This window comes from Pyxicephalus adspersus, chromosome 6 (assembly GCF_032062135.1).
Source record: "Pyxicephalus adspersus chromosome 6, UCB_Pads_2.0, whole genome shotgun sequence".
In the NCBI taxonomy this organism is placed as follows: domain Eukaryota; kingdom Metazoa; phylum Chordata; class Amphibia; order Anura; family Pyxicephalidae; genus Pyxicephalus; species Pyxicephalus adspersus.
This window is the reverse complement of record NC_092863.1, coordinates 90859932-90880581: the sequence shown is the minus strand read 5'-3', so window position 1 is coordinate 90880581 and position 20650 is coordinate 90859932. Positions and strand designations below refer to the sequence as shown.

At 37.2% G+C, this 20650-nt stretch overlaps 1 protein-coding gene across 1 annotated transcript in view; it reads left to right on the top strand.

Moving 5' to 3' along the window:
• Window positions 1–18817, top strand: part of SLC45A2 (solute carrier family 45 member 2) — a 63049-nt gene extending 44232 nt beyond the window's left edge. The window contains exons 6-7 of the mRNA XM_072416572.1: window positions 4188–4393; window positions 18578–18817. Of these exons, the coding sequence (XP_072272673.1) occupies window positions 4188–4393; window positions 18578–18799 (428 nt within the window). The 3' untranslated portion in view covers window positions 18800–18817. The remainder of the gene's footprint in view (window positions 1–4187; window positions 4394–18577) is intronic.
• Window positions 18818–20650: the final 1833 nt, after the last annotated feature.

The following is a 20650-nucleotide window of genomic DNA, read 5'->3' as shown; positions in this document are numbered from 1 at the left end:
AAAGTTTAGTGTCCTTCACTGTACATTTCTGTTTATTAAGTGGTTTATTGCCTACATTGTATTTCTATATTCTTTGATCTTGATATGGACTGAAAGAAAGCTTTTACTGGCCACCACAGCAATGATGAATCTTGACTGAGGGGATTTAATGGATTCTGGGCTGAATGTACTTAAAGTGGACCTATAGTTTCCCACCGAAGTGCTAATGTAGAAAGGGCCAGGTCACATTCACTGGTGTAAATTTCATCAGAAAAGAAATTTGTGAAATGTACAACTATAAAGAAGCTTTAAAATGACCATAGTACGCTATGATTTGTGTTATAAGTTGAAACATATTTTTACAACAAATTCATTTTAGGTTGTGTTTGATTCACAGATTCCAAATATGGTATTGGTTTTGCTTGATTGGCTCTAGTTTTTGAAATAATGACCTCAATAATAACCTCATAGAAAACTAATGAAACATGAAAATTAAGCAAAAGTAAACTAGATATGCCTACCTATACAAAATTACATTTTTGAAATACCTAATGTCAATATATTATTATATATTCAGTATATTTACAGAACTAATCACAAAGAAGTCATTAAAAAACTCAGTATGATTTCCTTTTATGCTGATGATCAGGACAATCATGTTGAAGGCTCCAGCAGTAGTCTGCCATCATGTGTCTATCCTATCTGCCCTGATACCTTTCTTCTATCACCTTTTTATCTTGATTGAACCTCTCCCCCTGTTCCTGTTCCTAAAATCGCCAAGGTTTTCTATAAATTTTTGCAAAAGGCTATGGAGATAGTGTACCTTTATGCTCATAGTAGCACCCAAATTTTTAGAGTTTAAGAGCAAGTTTTGTACCAGTTCTTCATTATTTTATGCTTTATGGTTACCCAAGAAGTTCTTGACAACCATGACATAGCTGTGCCAGGCAGAAGCTTCAGTATCAGTCATGTAACTTGCAAAATTTGAATCCTTTATCAGTTTCCGAATCTGGGGTTAATCAAAGTTTCCTGCTTTTAATTTTTCAGTACTCAATCCAGGGAAGAATCTACGAAAGTATTTGAAGCAATCACCATCCTTGTTCAGAGCTCTAACAAATTGCTTCATTATTCCCAACTTTATGTGTAGTGGAGGGAGAATTATTTTTTCTTTGTCAACCATTGGCTTGTTAATTATGCTTGCTTGTACCTTTTTTCATGTTTTCCCCCGGAGGCCATGTCACTTTTTTCCATTGATCCTACTTTGCTTTACTATCCCACAAGCAGATGAAACATGGGCACTTTGCTGTCAAGTAGGAAGGTCACCATTTTTAAATCAACATATATGGACCATTGGTGGTCTTTTTTAAGGCTATTATATTTTCATATTCTTTAGGTTTTGTTGAGTGACCAATTGGAATTGACGCATAGCAGTTGCTATTATGCAATAAAACAGATTTCAAACTTCGAGTGGAATTGTCTTTGAAAAGCTGCTAGTCTTCAGCTCGGTATTCTGGTACTCCTATATGGGCTAGTAGTCCAGGGGTGTCACAACAGTACACGAGGTCTCCATCTTTACTGATATATGGAAGAAGTGTCACCTCTCTTGTCCTATAAACAGTTATTTTAAATTCCAGTCTCAGACAGTTCTTTTCTTTTAGCCTGGATGTTAAAAGTTCAGATGCTTGTTTTGACAGACTTAGGTCACATATTAAATCATTGTGCTCTTCTTGGAAGAAATGCTGGTTTCATGAAACACTTTCTTCATATTCACGCCCACTGCTAACTCCTGGATTACACTTCAAATCCGGTATATCCTCCATGTCAGATACAGGAATATCAGGGAGTGTACTAAATATTGGTATGGGAACATCAGCACCATGCGACACAGGTCATCTAGCTGATTCCAAATTGGGGTACTCCTACTTGTTTTTCTTATAACGATTCAAACCTTTTATATTCACAGCACAAAAATAACAATCATTATGATAATTTTTGGGCTCTCGCCATACCATGGGTACACCAAATTTCAAACTTTTCAATTTTCCATTTTTTCCCCCGACGTAGACACTCTACACCATATACCATATAGGGAGCCCCATACTTATCTTGGTCCCCAAGTTTAATACCAAAATATGCGCAAGATATGCTTGTTTCACAAATTCTAGTATGTTTCTTCTCTGTATTTGCTGAGATTATTCACCATAAATGTAGCAAATACATTAAGGTCATTTAAATAACTTTTTCTTGAAGAACTCCTATTTCTGTAAAAAAAGAAAATGTATGAATAAAAAAGCAAATGAAAGTTTCATGAAAATAATGCTACATTTAATATATAAAATGCAAAATATTGGTGTAAATAAAGACTGATAATAATTTACTGTGTTAACATTTGTTGTTGGTAAAATCATCTTTTCCAATTCCTGTATTACAAGTACTAGAGCCAATTCAATGAAACTGATATCATTTCTGGATTCAGCAGACCTGAAATACACTAAATATGTTAAAAAATCCTTGGCAAGTGCAAAACAATTTTTTTGGGATGAGCTGCGTTATTTGAAAAAAGGATTTATACTATTTATAACATGTAGTGATCATAATGGAAGGATTACCTATTATACTGTTAGTTTAATTGGTTTTAGTTTAAACTTTAGGCCTTCAGCTAAGAACTCGCTAAGTGATATATTGGCACTTTAAAAATACAAGGAAATATTTTGTTTGTGTATACATAACTTTATTTTTATTTTACAAACTGTATAATTGCTGCAAATTCACATCCTGGGCAAGATGTCTTGAAAAGTTCAATTTTCTCAGACTTAAACACCTGTTATGGTAGCAGGCCACATACTCCCTGCCAAAGAGGGAGCTTGCTAGGGAAGGTGAGATTGACGATATTTTGTTTGCCAAAACTGGATTTTCAAGACAAATTGTAATAACATTTTTTTAGTTGATTGCATAGCCTTGAACCAAGTACACACAGGGTTTCCTTAAAAAATGTTACAGTATAGCAACAATACCTGTATCTTAGCTTCCAACTAGTATTAATTAAAAAAGCCCCTAGACAGTGTATTGGCTCCAAAATTGGTGGGACAGCTGGGGGGGGATATATGACAATTGTTAATTAGTGTCACTGTCACTCAATAGCATTCTAATGCTTCCGTGTACAAGTATTTTTTTGTTTTTTAAAACCTGACCATCCATGCACAAATTTCACTGCAGAGAGAACTTGCTGTATTACACTAGGCTGGGAAGTATTAAAGTTTTAAAAGAAACAATGTAACTAAAGGAACTATTATAGGCTGAGGGAGGGGGGCAAAATGTGAATAGCCCCCTCCTTTGGCAAAATTGGGTCTCCACCTTCCTCTAACAGTAGCAAGGGCCACCAATGGGGTGGAGGGAATCATCACTACCTGCAATTTTGAGGGGGTCCACAGCTGAAGTGCTCATTGGAACCTTTAATAAGGGGGCCCCAGATACCCTTCCTCTCACTCTGCAGAATAAGTACAGGGGTACCCCTTACACATTTCCACACAGTAAAAACCTTTTTGCCTTTGAAGGACACAAAGATCCATCCTGCGCCGACAGCTCCCCACCACACATTGACAGGAGTTCTATTTGTTTGTCTGATTGAATAAATGTGCAAAGCCCGGCATTGTTTACATTCGACTCCTACAGATTCTGCTAGAGTATGTTGACTGAGTCATAACTGGGACCATGAGATCTGCTGATCTTTGAGAACGGCTCATTGACACAAGATGTACAAAATGAGGTTCATTGCGGTGGGCTCCCAGCAAACATGTTCTGTGGACTTCAAAGAATGTTTATCAAGCCAATTGAAAATGTGTGACAGCAAAATAATTCATCATTATTCAGAAATATTTGAAACTGATCTCCAGCCTGTACTCCAATGCACCTGACCGTATTCTATAATTGCCTATGTATACAAGCCCTTACAGAGCTGTCAAGGAAAAGCAGGATTAGCTTACAGACAGTACAAGAGTAAAATGGTTATGTAGCCGAAAACAGGACCTGCATCTATAATAACAAAATTTGTCTGTCCGCCTGTGGAAATATAACTACAGTTATACACTGAAACTCTCAAAAGTATAACTTAATATACATTGAAAATGTCAAGTAATATATCCCATGCTTTAAAAAAATGATGAACTGAACATTAAATAGCTGACAGCGCTTTTATTTTTTTATTACAGACCTCCAGAAAGCACTTCTCCCATATATTGGACTAAAGGGGCTGTATTTTGTTGGATATTTGCTCTTTGGACTTGGAACTGGATTCATTGGACTGTTCCCCAATGTTTATTCTACACTTGTCTTGTGTTCCCTCTTTGGTGTAATGTCTAGTACCCTTTACACTGTCCCTTTCAATCTCATCTCTGAGTACCATCGTGAAGAGGAGGTGAGTTGCTGTAATTAAGTTATAATAAAACGTCTATCTATTTTTTCTTACTAGGTTCAATGAACTCTGGGGGAGTTAGAATTCATTGTTAAATTTGTATTGATGTTTGATTAAATTCTGTGTAGTTAACACAGGAATAGAGAATAATTTCTACAATGGGAAAATGTGCAATACCTGCATTTTCTAAGTGGAAGAAAATAAACCCCTGGTTTGCTTTTAGTTACTGGTTCTGCCTCCAGTGATAGATTTTCTTACTTTCTTTTGAGTCATCAGCACAGGTGGTGGTAGATCACCAGAATGGAGACACAGGGAGTATAAAAGAGATTTTAACTCTTCTGCCCAATTTTTCCAAGACTGCTATTGATGTTAATAAGTTGTCCTTTAGCCTGTATGGAATGTATTTACAAGTGCTTACAAGCATCTTCAGTTTATTCAAAATCCTCACAGACCAGGAATGCTTTATAAATAATTCTTAATTGGAGCCTAAAGGCCCTTCTAAACATAGTACAGGAAAAAAGTCAGCTTTGGGTCCAATAGTTTTGCTATTTCATGCTAAACTCTCAATTCCCAAAACCCATTGATGTTACCAATTTGCCAACAGTTTGTAGATGCTTGCATCATCCCCAGCCTTCCTTTAGCTATGCAGCCTCCACCTGCGATATACCTTCTACGGTATTCTCATCACATTCACGGAGGTTGTTCACAGTTTAAGGGGATTATATGATATGTGCTGCAGCTAGTGACCAGATTAGTTCCGAGCTTCAGTTCTATCCTCTGTTATCTGCTGGTCCTATTTGGACCTCTTTGCTTGAGGGATCCTCCGCGTCTTATCCAATATGCCGCTTAGCGTCCTCTTGATTCTACTTTTCTCGATTTTGACATCTTACTGAACTTTACCTTGACTATGCCTGTAATTGCCACCTGCCCAGACCTTAGCCTATTTCACTACTCTGTCTAGACTTTCTGTGTACCTGTTTGACTAACATTCCTAAAGTCTGACCTTGTCTTTCCTGGTGGGGTGAGCCTGGGGGCCGTGACCTAGTAAACTCCTTGCAGCAGTCTAGTAGCCATATCAATCCTTGTGAGTTGCTCTGGTGAAGACCAGGAGCCACATAAATTCTGCATCAAGGAGGGAACCTATAACAATAGATTAGGGGCCAGGGGTGGTATTTTCTGAGCTTTGACATAACAGAGCTTCCAAGTATAAATAATCCTGAATGTGGGGCTTATTTACAGGTATGTTTAACTCCAATCTTATACTATAAGATATTTTGTTGGAAACTTTAAATGGACGCTGCATGCCAGATCTACAAGTTCTAGGTTCTAGGTCCACTTTCAAACAACTTTTAAATATTTCTCCTTTTTTCTGGTGACATTTGAAAATTTAGAATTTATCATATATTTAGTCTCAGGGACCAATCGTCACAGGAATAAATTGAAAGGTTTAATCTCCTTCCAAGACTCAAAAGCAAAAAAAAAAATTGTAGATAAGTGTTTCTGAACCAGTGTTCCTCCAGAGGTGCTTGGGTCCCTTAAGCAACGAGCAGTTTGTGACTTTCATCAGTTACCGCTGACACCAATCTTGTTTTGGGCTGCCTTTAAGGGTGACAGCCTTACTACTAGCCAGCAATGTAAGAGACATTCTTCCCAATGACCACCACATTAATTGTTGGATATAGTATTTATAGCAGGGGTTCCCTAAGACCCAAAAGTTACTTCAAGTTTGTTTATAATGTTGGTGAGCTTGAGTGAGATGATCCAATAAATGAGAATTCGTCATTGTGAAATTGAAATAAGATTTATGTTTCCAATATATCCTTTATCAAAGTAATTTTTGGAACGTACACTGCCTTCTGTCCTACTAAACCCAGCAGGAATCCTAATTCTATTGGATGGTTAATCAGAGGATTTAAACAAGCCTTGAAAGCCTATTAGCAGGTTAACATGACTCCAATGTGTGAGTCTGGTAATTATATATTCACACCTAAATGCTTTGGGCTCTAGGAACTCTCACTAGTGAGGAGATATGTAAAATGATAATCCTATGCAGACTGGAAGCTAACTGAAACAGACTGTTCTGGCAGTGGAAGTTTCTCCATACATTTTACAGAACCCACTTAAAACTATTATAGCTGCTCTGCTTTCATCTTTCTACCCACTGAGAAAGCTGCATCAGTGTCATAAGCCTGTAGTCAGGGACAGGGGAAGAGCTTAACGTTTAAAGCACTGAAAATGAAATAATTCAATTTAATCCTTCATAAAGTTATTTTATTTAGAGATCCCACTGGCTGTATGTCATTTACTGGGTAGCAACATCACCAGGGAACTCTGTCCACCGATCAATCTCCAGGAAGATGCAACAGAATGAAGTGTGCTTGATTGTGATTGTCAGAGTTTAGAGAAGAGCTTAAGGCTGAGAAATGGTTCAACGACTTTGTGAGTCAAAGACTTTGAGTTTCAGAATATCTGTCATATTAGGACCTAAATCACACAAGTAGACCTGCTGCTAAATATGCACTCAGCTGGCTAATCTGATCAATATTCTAAATTGGTCAGAAGTACCAAGCACACTCATGTCCTTCCAATCATTTCTTCCAGTTAGAAAGTAATTGGAATTCCGATCAGATGTATTCAATTATTTGTATGCATTTTACAACTTGTGTACTTTTTGATTCTAATTTACCAACACCTCAGATCCATTCTTAACAAGTTAGAATCCAATATTGTCCTTTTTTGAGCAGGTAACTGGTAAATTTGTCTGTGGAAGTTTGCATTTATCCAGGGCATTGTACAAGTAATAGTAGTTGGTTACATTTAACTTATAGCTTTTCAAACTGCCTCATCAGTTCTACCATTGTAGGAAAAGCCCCTGCATGTTTATCCATCCAGCACAAATGGCTTAATTCAATCTCCATAAAATTACATGGCAGATGTAGATTGTCCAAGACTAGTACGTGTGAAATTTGTTACTGGCCAAGCAGTAAAGGAGATCTAATTTTTATTTGCTGCACTGTAGAAACACTTTTGGATCTTGTCTCCTTCTTCTCCCATCTTGACAATGCTAATCTCTATTACTTTCATTCACGCACTCTTTGTTAGCGGGTGAGAACTGCAACACACCAGATTAGCTCTTTGTGCTGCTTCTCCCTCTGCCAGGTTTTTCTCTTCTGTTTAGAGACTGTAAATGGGTGAAACCCAATCAAATTTGGGTACCCATGCTGCTTGCAAATATTGATGATTATTGATGTATTAAGAAATTGATTTATTCTTCCTGGAGTTTATCTTTCATTTTTGGTTTTCAAAAGGAATACCTTCATTCAGTCTCTTGATTGGTAATCATTAGTAGACTGCATGCCTGCCAGGTATCTTGTTGCTCGTTCAGGGAAAATGGGTCATCATGTAGCTTAAAGCTTACACATTGTTCAGCATGCTTCATACTTTCAAAGCTACTAATTGTGTGGCCACAAAGAAGCAATCCGCCGTGTTTAATGTAAAGAACGCAGTGTCCAAGGAATTGCCTCCCTGTATATTTCTACCAAGGTGGGCAGTGGCTAGGAATGTATCGGCAATTTGTGGCAGCAGGTAGAGGTTATTTAGGTACACTGAATATTTCTTCCATGTTTAGTTGTAGTATGTATGTTTCCTTAATGTATAGGTGCAATTTTAGAGCACAAAACACATTAAGAAAAAATATTCTAATGTCACCTAAATGAGCTGAAGCTGTATTCACTTTATTAGAGTCATGATGTATGTCTAAGCAGAATTTTTTTTTTTTTTTTTTAACAATAAAAATTTCGAAATATTACACCAAACAAGTACATAGTAGTCGAACAATAGTATCTCCTTAGTGTTTTTCCATTTATCATACAAATGTGCATGATAGATCGTTATTAGGACAGTTTAGTGAAAGAACATAAAAAAGTGTAATGTCAGTGCCAGTTATTTTAATCATCTATGATGAGAGTCTTATACATTTTTTCCCGCTTTCCTTCTCCTTCTTTCCCTTTTCCCCCCTTTTCTTCCCTTAGTGCACAAATTAAAATAAATTGTCATTGAAAATAATATTATGTGATAACATTGCTGATTCTCTTCCTTAACCATTTTTAGTGTAAGCAATAATATTGTTCTCTATTACATTTCAGTTAATAAACCTTCACTAACTATGCTAACAGTGCTATCAACCTTATATCTAGGCTTGCTTTAGTAAATTGTGATTATATTTAAACAAATTATTAATCCATAAATAGTGACCATTTAAATCTGTCCCTAAAACCATGTACTAAGATAATCAAATAGGACAAAACAAGACACATTAGGGGTATAGAGACATAGACCGTACATGTACGAGGTACATTTGACTGTTTTACTATACTTCAACCATCTTGAAAACACACTTTTTCCTGGGCCCCCATATCCTTTCAAATTTATCTAGATTTTTAAGTATATGGGTCATTTTATCATTAACCATAATCCAGTCTATTTTAGCTTTGAATGGATCTCTTAATATGGCATGGGATTTCCAGGATTTAGCTAAGGTGATCTGAGCTGCTAAAAGCACCAGTTTCACAAGTTTAATTTGGGGTTTAGATGCTGTCAGATCTCATCTGCAAAATAATGCCGCCTCTGTGGTACTGTTTACCCTTATCTCCAACACCCGCGATATTATGTCAAACATTTTATCCCAGAATGTTTGAGCTGGACCACCACATATGAAGTATGGTACTGTTGGTATTGCATCCTTTAAAGCATAAAGGGGATGTTGAGGAATAGATTTTAGAGTTCCTTTCAGGGACCAAATACCAACAGAGCATAACCTTATAATTAGCTGCAACTAAGGCTGAATTTAATTATATTTTCGATAGTGAATAGGTCATATTGTTCCGTTCCTCCATAGTGAATGATGAAGTCATTATTCCAGGATTCCATATATTTCAATTTGTTTTCTGTTAGCATTAATACACTATATATTATTGGGAGTTGTTCCTTCATTTCCATCCATGATCTACAGGATCTTCCAAAAGATGTAGAGGGCATGCTGCTCGGCGAATATTAAAATAAGACCTGATTTGCCTATATTGAATATATTCTTTACTTGGAAGTTCCTTTGTGTTCATCAAATATTCAAAACTTAACATATCATGTTTTTCTGTAATACTTTCAAATCCATTATTGGACCACCAGTAAAATTGTATTCTATTTTCCCCGGGGGAAAATTCCAGATTGTTCCATAAAGGCATGAGAGTGGCATATTCTGAACACAACCTTTTAAATTCATCTTATCCCACAAAATTAAGAAGTGGATTAATGTTGGACATTCCCTATGTTGTCTTGCTTTCTTCAAGATCCACATTAATGAAGCTAAACTTCCCCTTATGATAGATGACTCTTCTATATCTACTCATTGCGGTCTTCTGCATTGCAAAGTAGATTGCGACAGCTGTGAGGTTTGTGCCACAGAATAATAATGCTTAAGTGAAGGCACTATTAATCCACCCTGGGTGGTTAGTATGCAAATCAAAAATTTTCCCAGTACCCTGGTTAAATCATAACCTGGTGATTACAAAGTGTTTAGGTGGGATTTCGTTGGAAATGAAATGAGAATCTATTACTAAATCCAGTAATACAAACTATGATAAAAAGATCAATTACTTAATATTTTACTTTTATCCTCCCGGGGGATACCTCCCCAGCTAATAATTGGGAAGCTCATTAGGCATATATAAGGGGGAAACTTATTAAAATGGGAACACAACAAAAGAAAGATCAAGATAAAAGTATAGAGACAAAAATGAAAGAGTTTCATGTCCTACAAAAGAAACTTAAATTAAATCCTGCTCCGGTGAATTGTACTCAAATCGAGGCTTTACGCACTGAGCTAAATATGCTATTTACTACGAGAGCAGAGAAATCACTGAAATGGCCAGAGCACAAATGCTATACATTGGGTGATAAGCCAGGAAAATTATTAACTAATAAACTTAATCCCAGACCCAAAAATTATACCCTCCCTGAAATAAAAACAAAAGATCGTAAACTTACCCAAAATCCGGAAAAAAATTTACTGGCATTTGAGAAGTTTTACTCGTCTCTCTTTGATAAACAGCAGAATATACTACAGGCATATTTGGAAGCCTTCTTTGTATTGTATTGTATTACCCTTCAAAACTTCAATCTAAACATGTAGAATCATTGGATAAACTCATAACGGAGGAGGAAACTCTAAAGCTTTGAAATTATAGAAAATGAACAGTACTCCTGGTCCAGATGGATTCTCCTACATCTACTATAGCACCTTCAATACACAGCTAATTCCACATATGATCAAAGATATTTATAATCATCTTCGTGTAGGTAACCCTTTACTTAGGGAAACTAATAAAGCTTTTATTAGTGATATATAGAAACCAGGAAAGGATGCCTCAGATGTGGCTAACTACAGACCAATATCGTTAATTGTGACCTGAAATCGCTGACCAAGGCGATTGAATTCTTTTATATGGGAGTATATTCATCTGGACCAGGTAGGGTTTATCCCTCGGAGACAGGCCTCTGATCAAACGAGACGTACAATAGACCTAATAACATCATTACACACAAATTGGGATGGAGGGAATAAGAGAGAAGCGATGTTACTGGCTATAGATCTTCAGAAAGCATTTGATAGTGTTTCTTGGTAATATTTGTTCAGGGTTTTATCCATGATGGGATTTGGGAATTATTTTGTAAATGTACTAAGGGCACTTTACGATAAGCCAACAGCAAAAATATCGTTGGGAGGTTTTATCTCTTCCAATATTAACACCAAAAAGGAACTCGGCTCTTGTCTGCTTTGGTGATAGAGCCCCTGGCGATGGCAATTCGGGAACACCCAGATAATAATTGAATATGGTGTGGTAAGAAGGAACATAAGTGCGCTTTATTTGCTGATGAAATTTTGATGTATATCTCTTTTCCTCATACCACAAAATACCCAACCTTTTTAGAATTCTGGATGAATTTGCTGCAATCTCTGGGTTACTTGTTAATAGATCTAAATCACAGGCATTAAACATCAATTTATTGAAACAGCAAAGATAAAAGGTAATTTTAACTTCTGTTGGGAATCCCAAACTCTGCAGTATTAGGGGTCCAATTGCCCCCCACATATAACTCATTATTTCAAGCTAATTATATCCCCTTGTTTTAAAAAATTTCTGAAGATTTGAATAAATGGGCCATACCCCCTCCATCTTTGCTGGGTAGAATAGCAGAAATCAAGATGAACATTCTCCCTCGTATCCTATATTTGTTCCGTACGTTACCAATCCCTGTGCTTCCCTTATTTATAGAGAAATTGCAGATTAAGAAATCCTTTTTTTATTTTTATTGCTCATGAGTGGGAAACCAAAGTAAAAACTGTTGCACTTTAACTGACAAATTGAATATTTTGTTTGCCTGTAGAATTTTATATAAAGCCATATTTTAAACCCAGTAAATTACAGTTTCCCTTCTTCTCTCAAAATCCAGTTTCCAAAGATTAGCCTTTACTGGCCATATTTAACTTTTTCCCACTGATCAGCACATTTAAAAATTTGACATCCACCAAAGTCTTTGAGCACAATTCAAACTGTATTAGAATATAGTGAGGCAGGTATGGGTTTTTTAGGAGATACAACAGTTCCATCATATACTATTTCTGAGGTTTTTTTGGAAATCTAATGGGATGTTAGGGAGGAAGCTCTTTCTGTCTTTGAAACATGAGTGGATAGAGTGGTTTCTTTCATCCAGCCAGGATTGCAAATGTGAATTTCTTCTCTCAATCTCTTGCCTTGTCTCATTTCTCTTTGTCTATAAAAGTAACATATCTCTCCAGGCATACATGGACATCTTGCGTAAAAAAAAAAAAAAAAAACAATGTGTGGAGTTAAGAGATAATGAGAAATCCCCCCTGCTGGCAATTTGTTCTATCTACTCCAGTGAATCAGTCCCATGATATTTAATACTCAACAATGGGCTCTTTTTTTAATGTATAGTTTTTTACCTGAAGATTGCAAAAAAGTACCTTGCTATCTATATACTCTGAATGCCCAGATGAAAATTATTTTCACATCTGGAGGTCTGCTGAAGGTCTGCATAGGTGACAATAGCCCCCCGCCCTGCTTTGGTTTTTAAAGCTCTATATGGAAGGACTTCAAGCAAGAGCTGAAAATACAGCCACCCATGTATATTTTAAATAAAAAAAATCGAACCTATAAGATAACTCGGTCCATCAGTCTGAGGATGTCCCAGGAGCTTATTTGGTGGATTCAGGAGACAGGCATTCCTCATATTTGTATGAGGACAATTCAGTCCTGGAGTACTATGAGCTCAGCCTGTGTGATGATGCAGGTCCAAGGGCTCATACGAAATAGGTAAAATGATGTGAGTGTCATTGTTCCTAAAGAGACCTGGCAGTGTTGGATAGAGGAAGAAGCTGGGGGACAGTAGGGTACCCTGTGTTGATGGGTACTGACTTGAAATTTTATATATTATACTGAATTTATATTAAGACAGAAGTTTCCTCTCCTTGATTTCAGCTCCTTAACCCTGCCTGACTATATATATTGGCTCTCATTTGGCCAGGGCCAGCTAAAATTTGCATTCTGACATCACCAATTCACCTGTCATAGCATAGTGTTGCTCCTGTTTTTCTAATACCTATTCAATATTGATTGGTCATTCTCGGTTTCTGCATTGAGCAACCTTTAGCTCATTTCTGACCATGGTTTAGCTTCTTTGGTTATCTGCCTGGCTGTTTTATCTCACATGCATGACCTCTGACTTATTCTGTCTTGGCCACAATTTTATTTTTTTAACTTCCTTCGGTTAACACACCCAGCTATCTGAAAAAGTCATAAAACCAAAGAGCGAGGTTGAGCAGGGTTTTTTGGCACAAACAGTGTATTTATATTGTCTATAAAACAAACATGGTGAAACATAAGAAAAGACCACTATACAATCTAATAGTCAACAGCAATATAATTAGAGCCTATTGCTGTTGACCACTAGATTGTATAGTGGCCTTTTCTTATGTTCTGTTTCACCATCTTTATAGACAATATAAATACACTGTTTGTGCCAAAAAACCCTGCTCAATCTCTCTCTTTGATTTTATGACTTTTTCATATATTTTGAGGGTTGGCACCTAACTTACCTTAGTAGTAATAGTGTGATATACTACCACCTACATTCAATTTAAACACCCTGCTATCTGACCTTATCCAGCCCTGCTTATTTAGGGTTCTTTGGTCATCTGTCAGTCCTTGCTTATAAAGAGTTAAGTCCTGGGGGCAAACCAGTGCTGGGAATGGTGAAACTTGCCTAGTGAGGCTGAACCAGGGCTTGTCTATGGCTGAGGACCACAGAGACAGACTGGGGGATTGGTGTCTTGTTAAAGCATTGGCACTTGACCAGTAACCTTACACCTTCCCTTGAAATCATTAAATAAAAGCCAAATACCAAAAAAGTTACTTGACATCAATGATGGTGGATTTTGGCAACTAACTTTCAGTAGAGGTAATAAGACAATCAGCAGTAATTTAAGAAAAATAGCATAACACCAAAAAATGGGTGGGGGGCACTTGATGTACCATTTGGTCTTTTTCAAACTTCTATATGTTTATGGTGACCCAGGAGTTGAGATGTGAAGGAACTGCTTAGAATTCAGAATCCAAGGGTAACTTACTTTCCCCACTTAATGATAAGAACACTTTAAAATTCACAATAAATCTCATTTAAACCCCCTCATTTAAAAACAAAAACTTGTGAATATTAATGTTAATAATAATTTAATGATTTAAGTTTTCGTATCTTCATTGTCATATACCGAGTTTGATTTTTTTTGGGAGAGAAATGTTTTCTCAGATGTAGGCTAGGGCTTTTGGGAAAACATAATTAAAAAAAAATTTATATGTACCATGCAGCACAACACGACTGGTCACTTCCCACAATGAAATGCACTTGTTACAGCAGACTGATTTTAAGCCCAAATTAGGTCTGGTCCTTGACTTTTTCTGCTTTAAACAACATTTTCTTGTATCTGCAGTTTATAATGTCTGTCCTACATCCTTTTTCAATTTAATAAACTGTCTGTATCCTTTTCTCTTCATCTAAATAAACCTTAGTAAACTTTTGAAAGAACAGTTGCCATGGGAAATAGATACGTTTCTCAAATCAAAATTTTCTTCTGCTGCCCTTGTTGACATTTGTAGGTGTATTTGTGATTCATCAGACTTATTTTTTTTTTTTTAGTTCCAAGTTTGATTTTCAAGTTGACAAAATAAAATATCATGGAGAAAAATGAGCTAGCACACAGTTTTTACTGAAAAGTTCTACTGCTTGCAAATTTGTAGCTATTATTGTTATATTTGATTTAAAAAGTGCCATTATATTTTGTGGTGCTGTACAAAGTAATTCAATGTACCATTCACTAGTTCGATTTTTGATCTGTATTACAAATATTGCCATCACTCTATCCATTTCAAATTTAAGTGAAAAAAAACAACTGATTTTTCCATATTTCCAAACAATGCTTAACTAATCAAAAGTAATACTTGCCTGATCAATGTTTTACAGTGTTTTGCCCAAAAATTGGTCATAAATACAACCAACCTATATCCTATTCAGGAGCTTCTACTGGCAGGCAGGGGTGTAGTGGGGAGGGCACGGGTGGGAACGTCATGCCCTTACTTTTTTCAGGAATGGGCAGGCGTGCCCACTCCTATTTTGTAAAGAATTCTTTGGTGGTCCGGGGCTCTGGCCAGTCTGCCCTCCCACGGGGTTACCATGTCTCCCATATGGATTGCAGGCTCAGGGCGGTGGGTGGGTTGCTTCTCTGAACACAACCCACCCACTCTGAGCCTGCGATGAAAGAGTGGGTGGGTTCTGATATCATGAAATCACTATGGGGGATGTTTCTTCCCCCTTGAGTGACACATAGGCAGAGGTGTAGTTGGGTGGGCACATGTGATGATGTGCATGCTCGCTCGCCATGGATAGTACCATTTCCCCTCTTCTTTTTGGCAGGTCTCATCTGCTCCTGTTAAGTGGATGGGAACCATTTTTGCATATGGCTGTGAAACAGTTGCCATCTTTCTGACAAATGGCTTTTGGTTGCTGTTAGAAGTTTCATGCCATGGCTGCAACTGAGTGCAAATGTGGCTGCCTGCAGTATGGCTTGCTGCTCCCAGGTGCAATAAATAAGCAAAAAATAAATCAAGACATTAAATGTGCATTAATGTATTATCTAACAGACCATTTACGGTTACTTATGGAAACATTTTTTTAAATTCACGTACATTTAGGCAGCCAGGCTGGTACATTTTTCATCTCTTTCTGTGTTTTTTCTTAAACATCCTTCCAAGACAATCATGGAGCCTATTTGGCTTTCAATCCGGCTTCCTCCTTCCTACCTTTTTGCCTCTTTCCCAACCCTTAATTCAATACATTTCAGACCCAGAGGCACAGAACCACGAGTGAGCACTACCTGGGACAGCATGCAAATTAACTTTGTCTAGGAATGTCTATATCTCAAGACTGAGAGATATTTGATATATATGACATTTGTAAATAGACTGCTTTGTGATGTGTTCAGTAAGCTATATAAAGCATCCTGCTGCCCCCCTGCCCCCAGCTATGATCTGCCATGGTGGATAGAGAAGCACATCACTGGATCCAAAGTAGGTATTTACATATTCCAAACATGTAATATGTAAGCTTTAAAACAAGTCATCACTGACCTTATTAGCTACAGACACTGTAGAGTAGTCCCTCCTTAATCAGAAGGATGAACATGGTGGTGGCTTTTTCAATGGAATGGGAAAATGGGGGTTGGCCATGTGTGGTTGGTGATTACCTGGCAATCATTTTGCCTCAACCGAACACTCTTTCTAACTTCCCACCATAATGGTACCTTTTGTCTGCAAAATGTGGATGAAAACATAACCACTGTAGGTAAATAATTTTTCTGTTTTTTAATAGACTAAGCCTTGTGGAAATAATGTTTTAACAATAAGACTTAATTTAATGATGGAGCATTTACTTCTTTCCTACCACCAAACCAAATATAAATGCCTTAAATATCTTCCTTACAATCTGCAGAGCCTATTTTAATTTGAAAAGGCTGCCCGTGTGCGTGGTGCAAATTGCAACTGCTACCTATGAAAATGGATTATTAGGCTTCCCATTCACACTGGTCCTGCAAATAATGTTTTAATTTAAACCACTAAGATTTCCATCTACGCAGCACACGGAAGCCATTTTTTTGCCACGAATGTTATACCTTAACAACATATCTGGAAATGAATATTTGTAATCGAACATAAAATGAAAAGAATTATGATAATCCTCCAACTGGAAAATTGCAGTTCTTTCATTATTCTATTTTGCTGCTATTTGTACGCCATCTCCCAAAAGTGTGTATTTAATGAAGTTTTAGCTATTGAATTTATAGTTATTTAGATATTACATTTATATTGTAAAATTTGTTTTAGAATTTTGGAGAAATGGATTAGGTCTGACAAACTTATTTATAGAAGTATTAAATCTCAGCACTTTGCATACTCAAACTTTCACCAGTGCAAACTTGTTTTAAAACAATTGCTAGCAGGTAGCTTTCTATGGGAGGACTCTGTATGTTCTATCTGCACCTCCATGCAGAAAGGGATCCCTTAGGACCCCTTCATCGAGCCTTGTACAATTCTGAACTGATCGATGGTTAGCAGAGTACGAGAATACTGTCCTATGCCACAACATCTCATTCACTGCTTACAGTTTTTTTTACACATTGTACACTGCAATGCATCGTAGCTCGGTGTGTTGGAGTTGTTATTCCAACCCCACCAGTAAATAGGATGAAAACTGCAGGCCTTGGAGAAGATCGGGGAAAAAACAAAAGCATTGCCAATAGAACAACAAAGGTAGGAGCACCCGTCTCATTACTAATGGAGAGGATTTTGCAAGAAAAGTGTGCCATAATGTATTAAATACAGATATTCCCCATTTAACGTAGCATTTCCCCAAACATATCTGTTTGCCGACTATCTGCACTTACTACCAGCTCTGGAACGAGTACAGTGTACAAGAACTGTGCAGTTTACATCTGTGTAGTGTCTCCTCTTCATTCTTCCAAATTCACCTTCTATTCTGTGTTGCAATCCTCCTCTATCCAGGTCTGAAGACTGTCTGTGATCTTATCACTGACACACACTGCCCACTCACAGTGGTGCAAACTGTCTCTTTTCAGTGGTCCTTGCTTATAGATCAATTCACGTAACAACCAGGTAATTAGAAGGAAACCTGGTTAATGAGTGAGAACTAAACTCTGCAATACTCACCTGTTCCTCACAGGTTGTCACCATCTTCTCCTTTCTCCTCTTCCTGTTGATCTTTGGCCATCTTGATGGGCTGTGTCTGAAACGTAGCTTCATTCATTCCCAGCACATGTGGGGGAAACTAGGTTTGTATGGTATCCTGGCAAGCAAAGCTGATGGCCAGAGCATTCAGGAAGCTGGGAAAGATTATTGCCGAAGGGGCATTGTCTGTCTCTTTCTGTAATAATGACCTGCCTGATCATGGAAACTTTAGTTCAGCTTTAAGACAAGAAAACTATAGTTCAGCTGCCCAATGTAAAAATGTCTTGTGACTTGTAAGCTCTGAGTTGTTATTTTAAGCTTACATAAGGCTGTGGGCCTCTCTTCCTGTGCCATTTACCACCCTAATTATAAAGCATCCAGTGTTTCCTGTATTGCTCCGAGAGGCCAAGCCAAATGGAAGGGAGGATAAGTATGTGATACTGGTGGCACTCCAGGTAAATAAACCCGTTTTTTTGCCTTTAATGGTATGTTTTAAAATCTAAAATGCCTTAGCCCTTTGATCCGAACTGTGATAAGCTCAGCTTCAAGGATGAAATTTCCCTGTACTACCATTTTGTCTTCAGCCCTTATTAGTAAGTAATGAAAATTTATTTTAGATTTTTTTGTGTTGACTGACCCCGAAGTTGATGCTGAAAATCTAATTTTAATTCTTTAGTCAACTAATATTAACTTCAATTGTAAAAATAATCATTTAGTGAAATAACTCATATATATATATTTTAAATGACTTGTAAGACCTTTCTCTAATGAACGACAATAACATTCTTCTAATTTGTTGCCATTTTCTTTTCAGCATGAAGCCTTTTTGGATAGGAAGAAAACAGAGCACAGAGGAAAAGGGATTGACTGTGCTGCCCTCACTTGCATGGTACAGCTGGCTCAGATCATCGTAGGTGGTGGTCTTGGATTCCTGGTCATATTAGCTGGAAGTGTGGTGGTCGTTGTTGTATCCGCCTCTGCTGTCTCTCTAATTGGTTGTTGCTTTGTTGCTATATTTGTTCGCTATGTAAAATAAAAAAAAAAAATATTAAAAACAATTTTTAGCCAGTATGTTATTACATTGAACCATCTATGATTGATTAGGTTATAATCCAGTTCATTGGATCTTGGAATGATTTAATTGTTGCCATGTGAATAACCACCAGGAATGTTATCATTCTCTGATGGCCGCATGTTGATTTTTTTAGAGGGTGTCTGCAAAGAAAAAACATACAACAAACTAATATTCACCCTATTGAACTTTATTGCCAAAACTGTAGCAGTTGACAATGAAATCACTTGTTTCGGACAAGTGAAAGTGGTGCCTTCTCTCCCTCAATAATGTTAAAGTCTTTAAACCTAGTAAGTGCCTGGGATTGGTATCCAATATCACTAGGAAGAAAAAGTTGGTATGGTGGAGCTCCACCACAACCAAAAGTGTTTGGAAGTGTCACCAGCTATATGAGTGCTAATTGTGAGTAAAGGGTTGATGGTGGCCCTTGAAGACATCCTGTCACTTTGCTGTACATGAACAAGATGAGGGTGTCTCTGTAAGACCATGCTCACTACTATACAGATGAGCATACATTTTTGATGTTCTATAATTTCAAATTGATTTTCCAACATACCTCCATGCAGGTCTGTTTTTATAATATTACAAAAAGATATAGATTGTTTATTAGTTACATCCATATCCATAGGTTGGGACCCTGAGGATGCAGCAGCTGTAACCTGTGGTGTCAACAGCGTTTACCAAATCAACAGCGTTTACCAAATCTGAACAAGTGCTTACACTCAATTAGTGTCTGAAATTCTGCCCTTTTTGCTGATTACATCCACAAAGTGTGTAAGGGTGGTGGCAGCAGCCTAGCTTTGTGGATGTATTCTTGCAGCTGAATGGTTGCGGGTAACATTTACAAGGCTGCAACAACTACCCTGCAGAAGCCACAGGCATGTTGAGCATCCCATTTATTCATTTGGGGAATAGGTAAACAGAGACCAGCTGTGCATCATCACTATACTCTACGGCAGAGTACTATGAATTATTTAAGATAGTTGCAGATTTTTATGTTTTTCAGCACTTGCCATTTTAATAACTCTAGTGTATTTGTTACTGAAAATACAGCTTTGCCAAGCATTTGTGCAAATACAGTGGAATGTTCAAAAACAGTGGCACCATTTTCAGATTGTACATATTGGTTCTTGGTTTTACACAATTTTTGGTTTGGTCTGTTTTTTTTATATCCTTTAAAGGTTGTAAGTGAAGGAGGAGCATGCAAGGCATTCTGGAGATGAAGGGGTTGATTTATTTAAGGAAAATCAGCTGTGCACCTACCAAGTGAATTATCATTTTGCAAATAATTCACTTAGTAAATTTGGCGAAAATTCAATCTGAATTTGCAAATTTTGCATTCAAAAAGGTTTTGTTTTTTTTTCTTGTGTACAGTGGTTTGAAATCAAACCTTTATCTCATTCACTAAGCTGAGAATTATACTTTGCAAGAGAATGATTAATTTTGCTTTGTGAATAGACTGCATTACTTTAAAAAATCAACCCCAAAGGCTAACAGTTAGCTACATTGCTAGAAATTGCAGCTTCTTACCATTTCCACCTTTTTTGAGAGGAGTGCCACTGAGATCTAGTTATGTCCCTGCCCTGCTCCAAAAGAACATTTTAAAATGAGAAAAAAAGCATGTTAGATCACCAAAGTGAGTTGTTTCTTCTTCTTGCATGTCACAACAATAGGTTAATTACTATGCATCAGTGCTGGACTACATGCTCTGCCATACCTGGACATACTTGGTAATATCTTTGGTTCTGGTGATAATGTAGAATTAAGAGTGCGGGGGGGAGGGCAAAAAAGAGGTGGGTATGGCCCTGGGTTGCT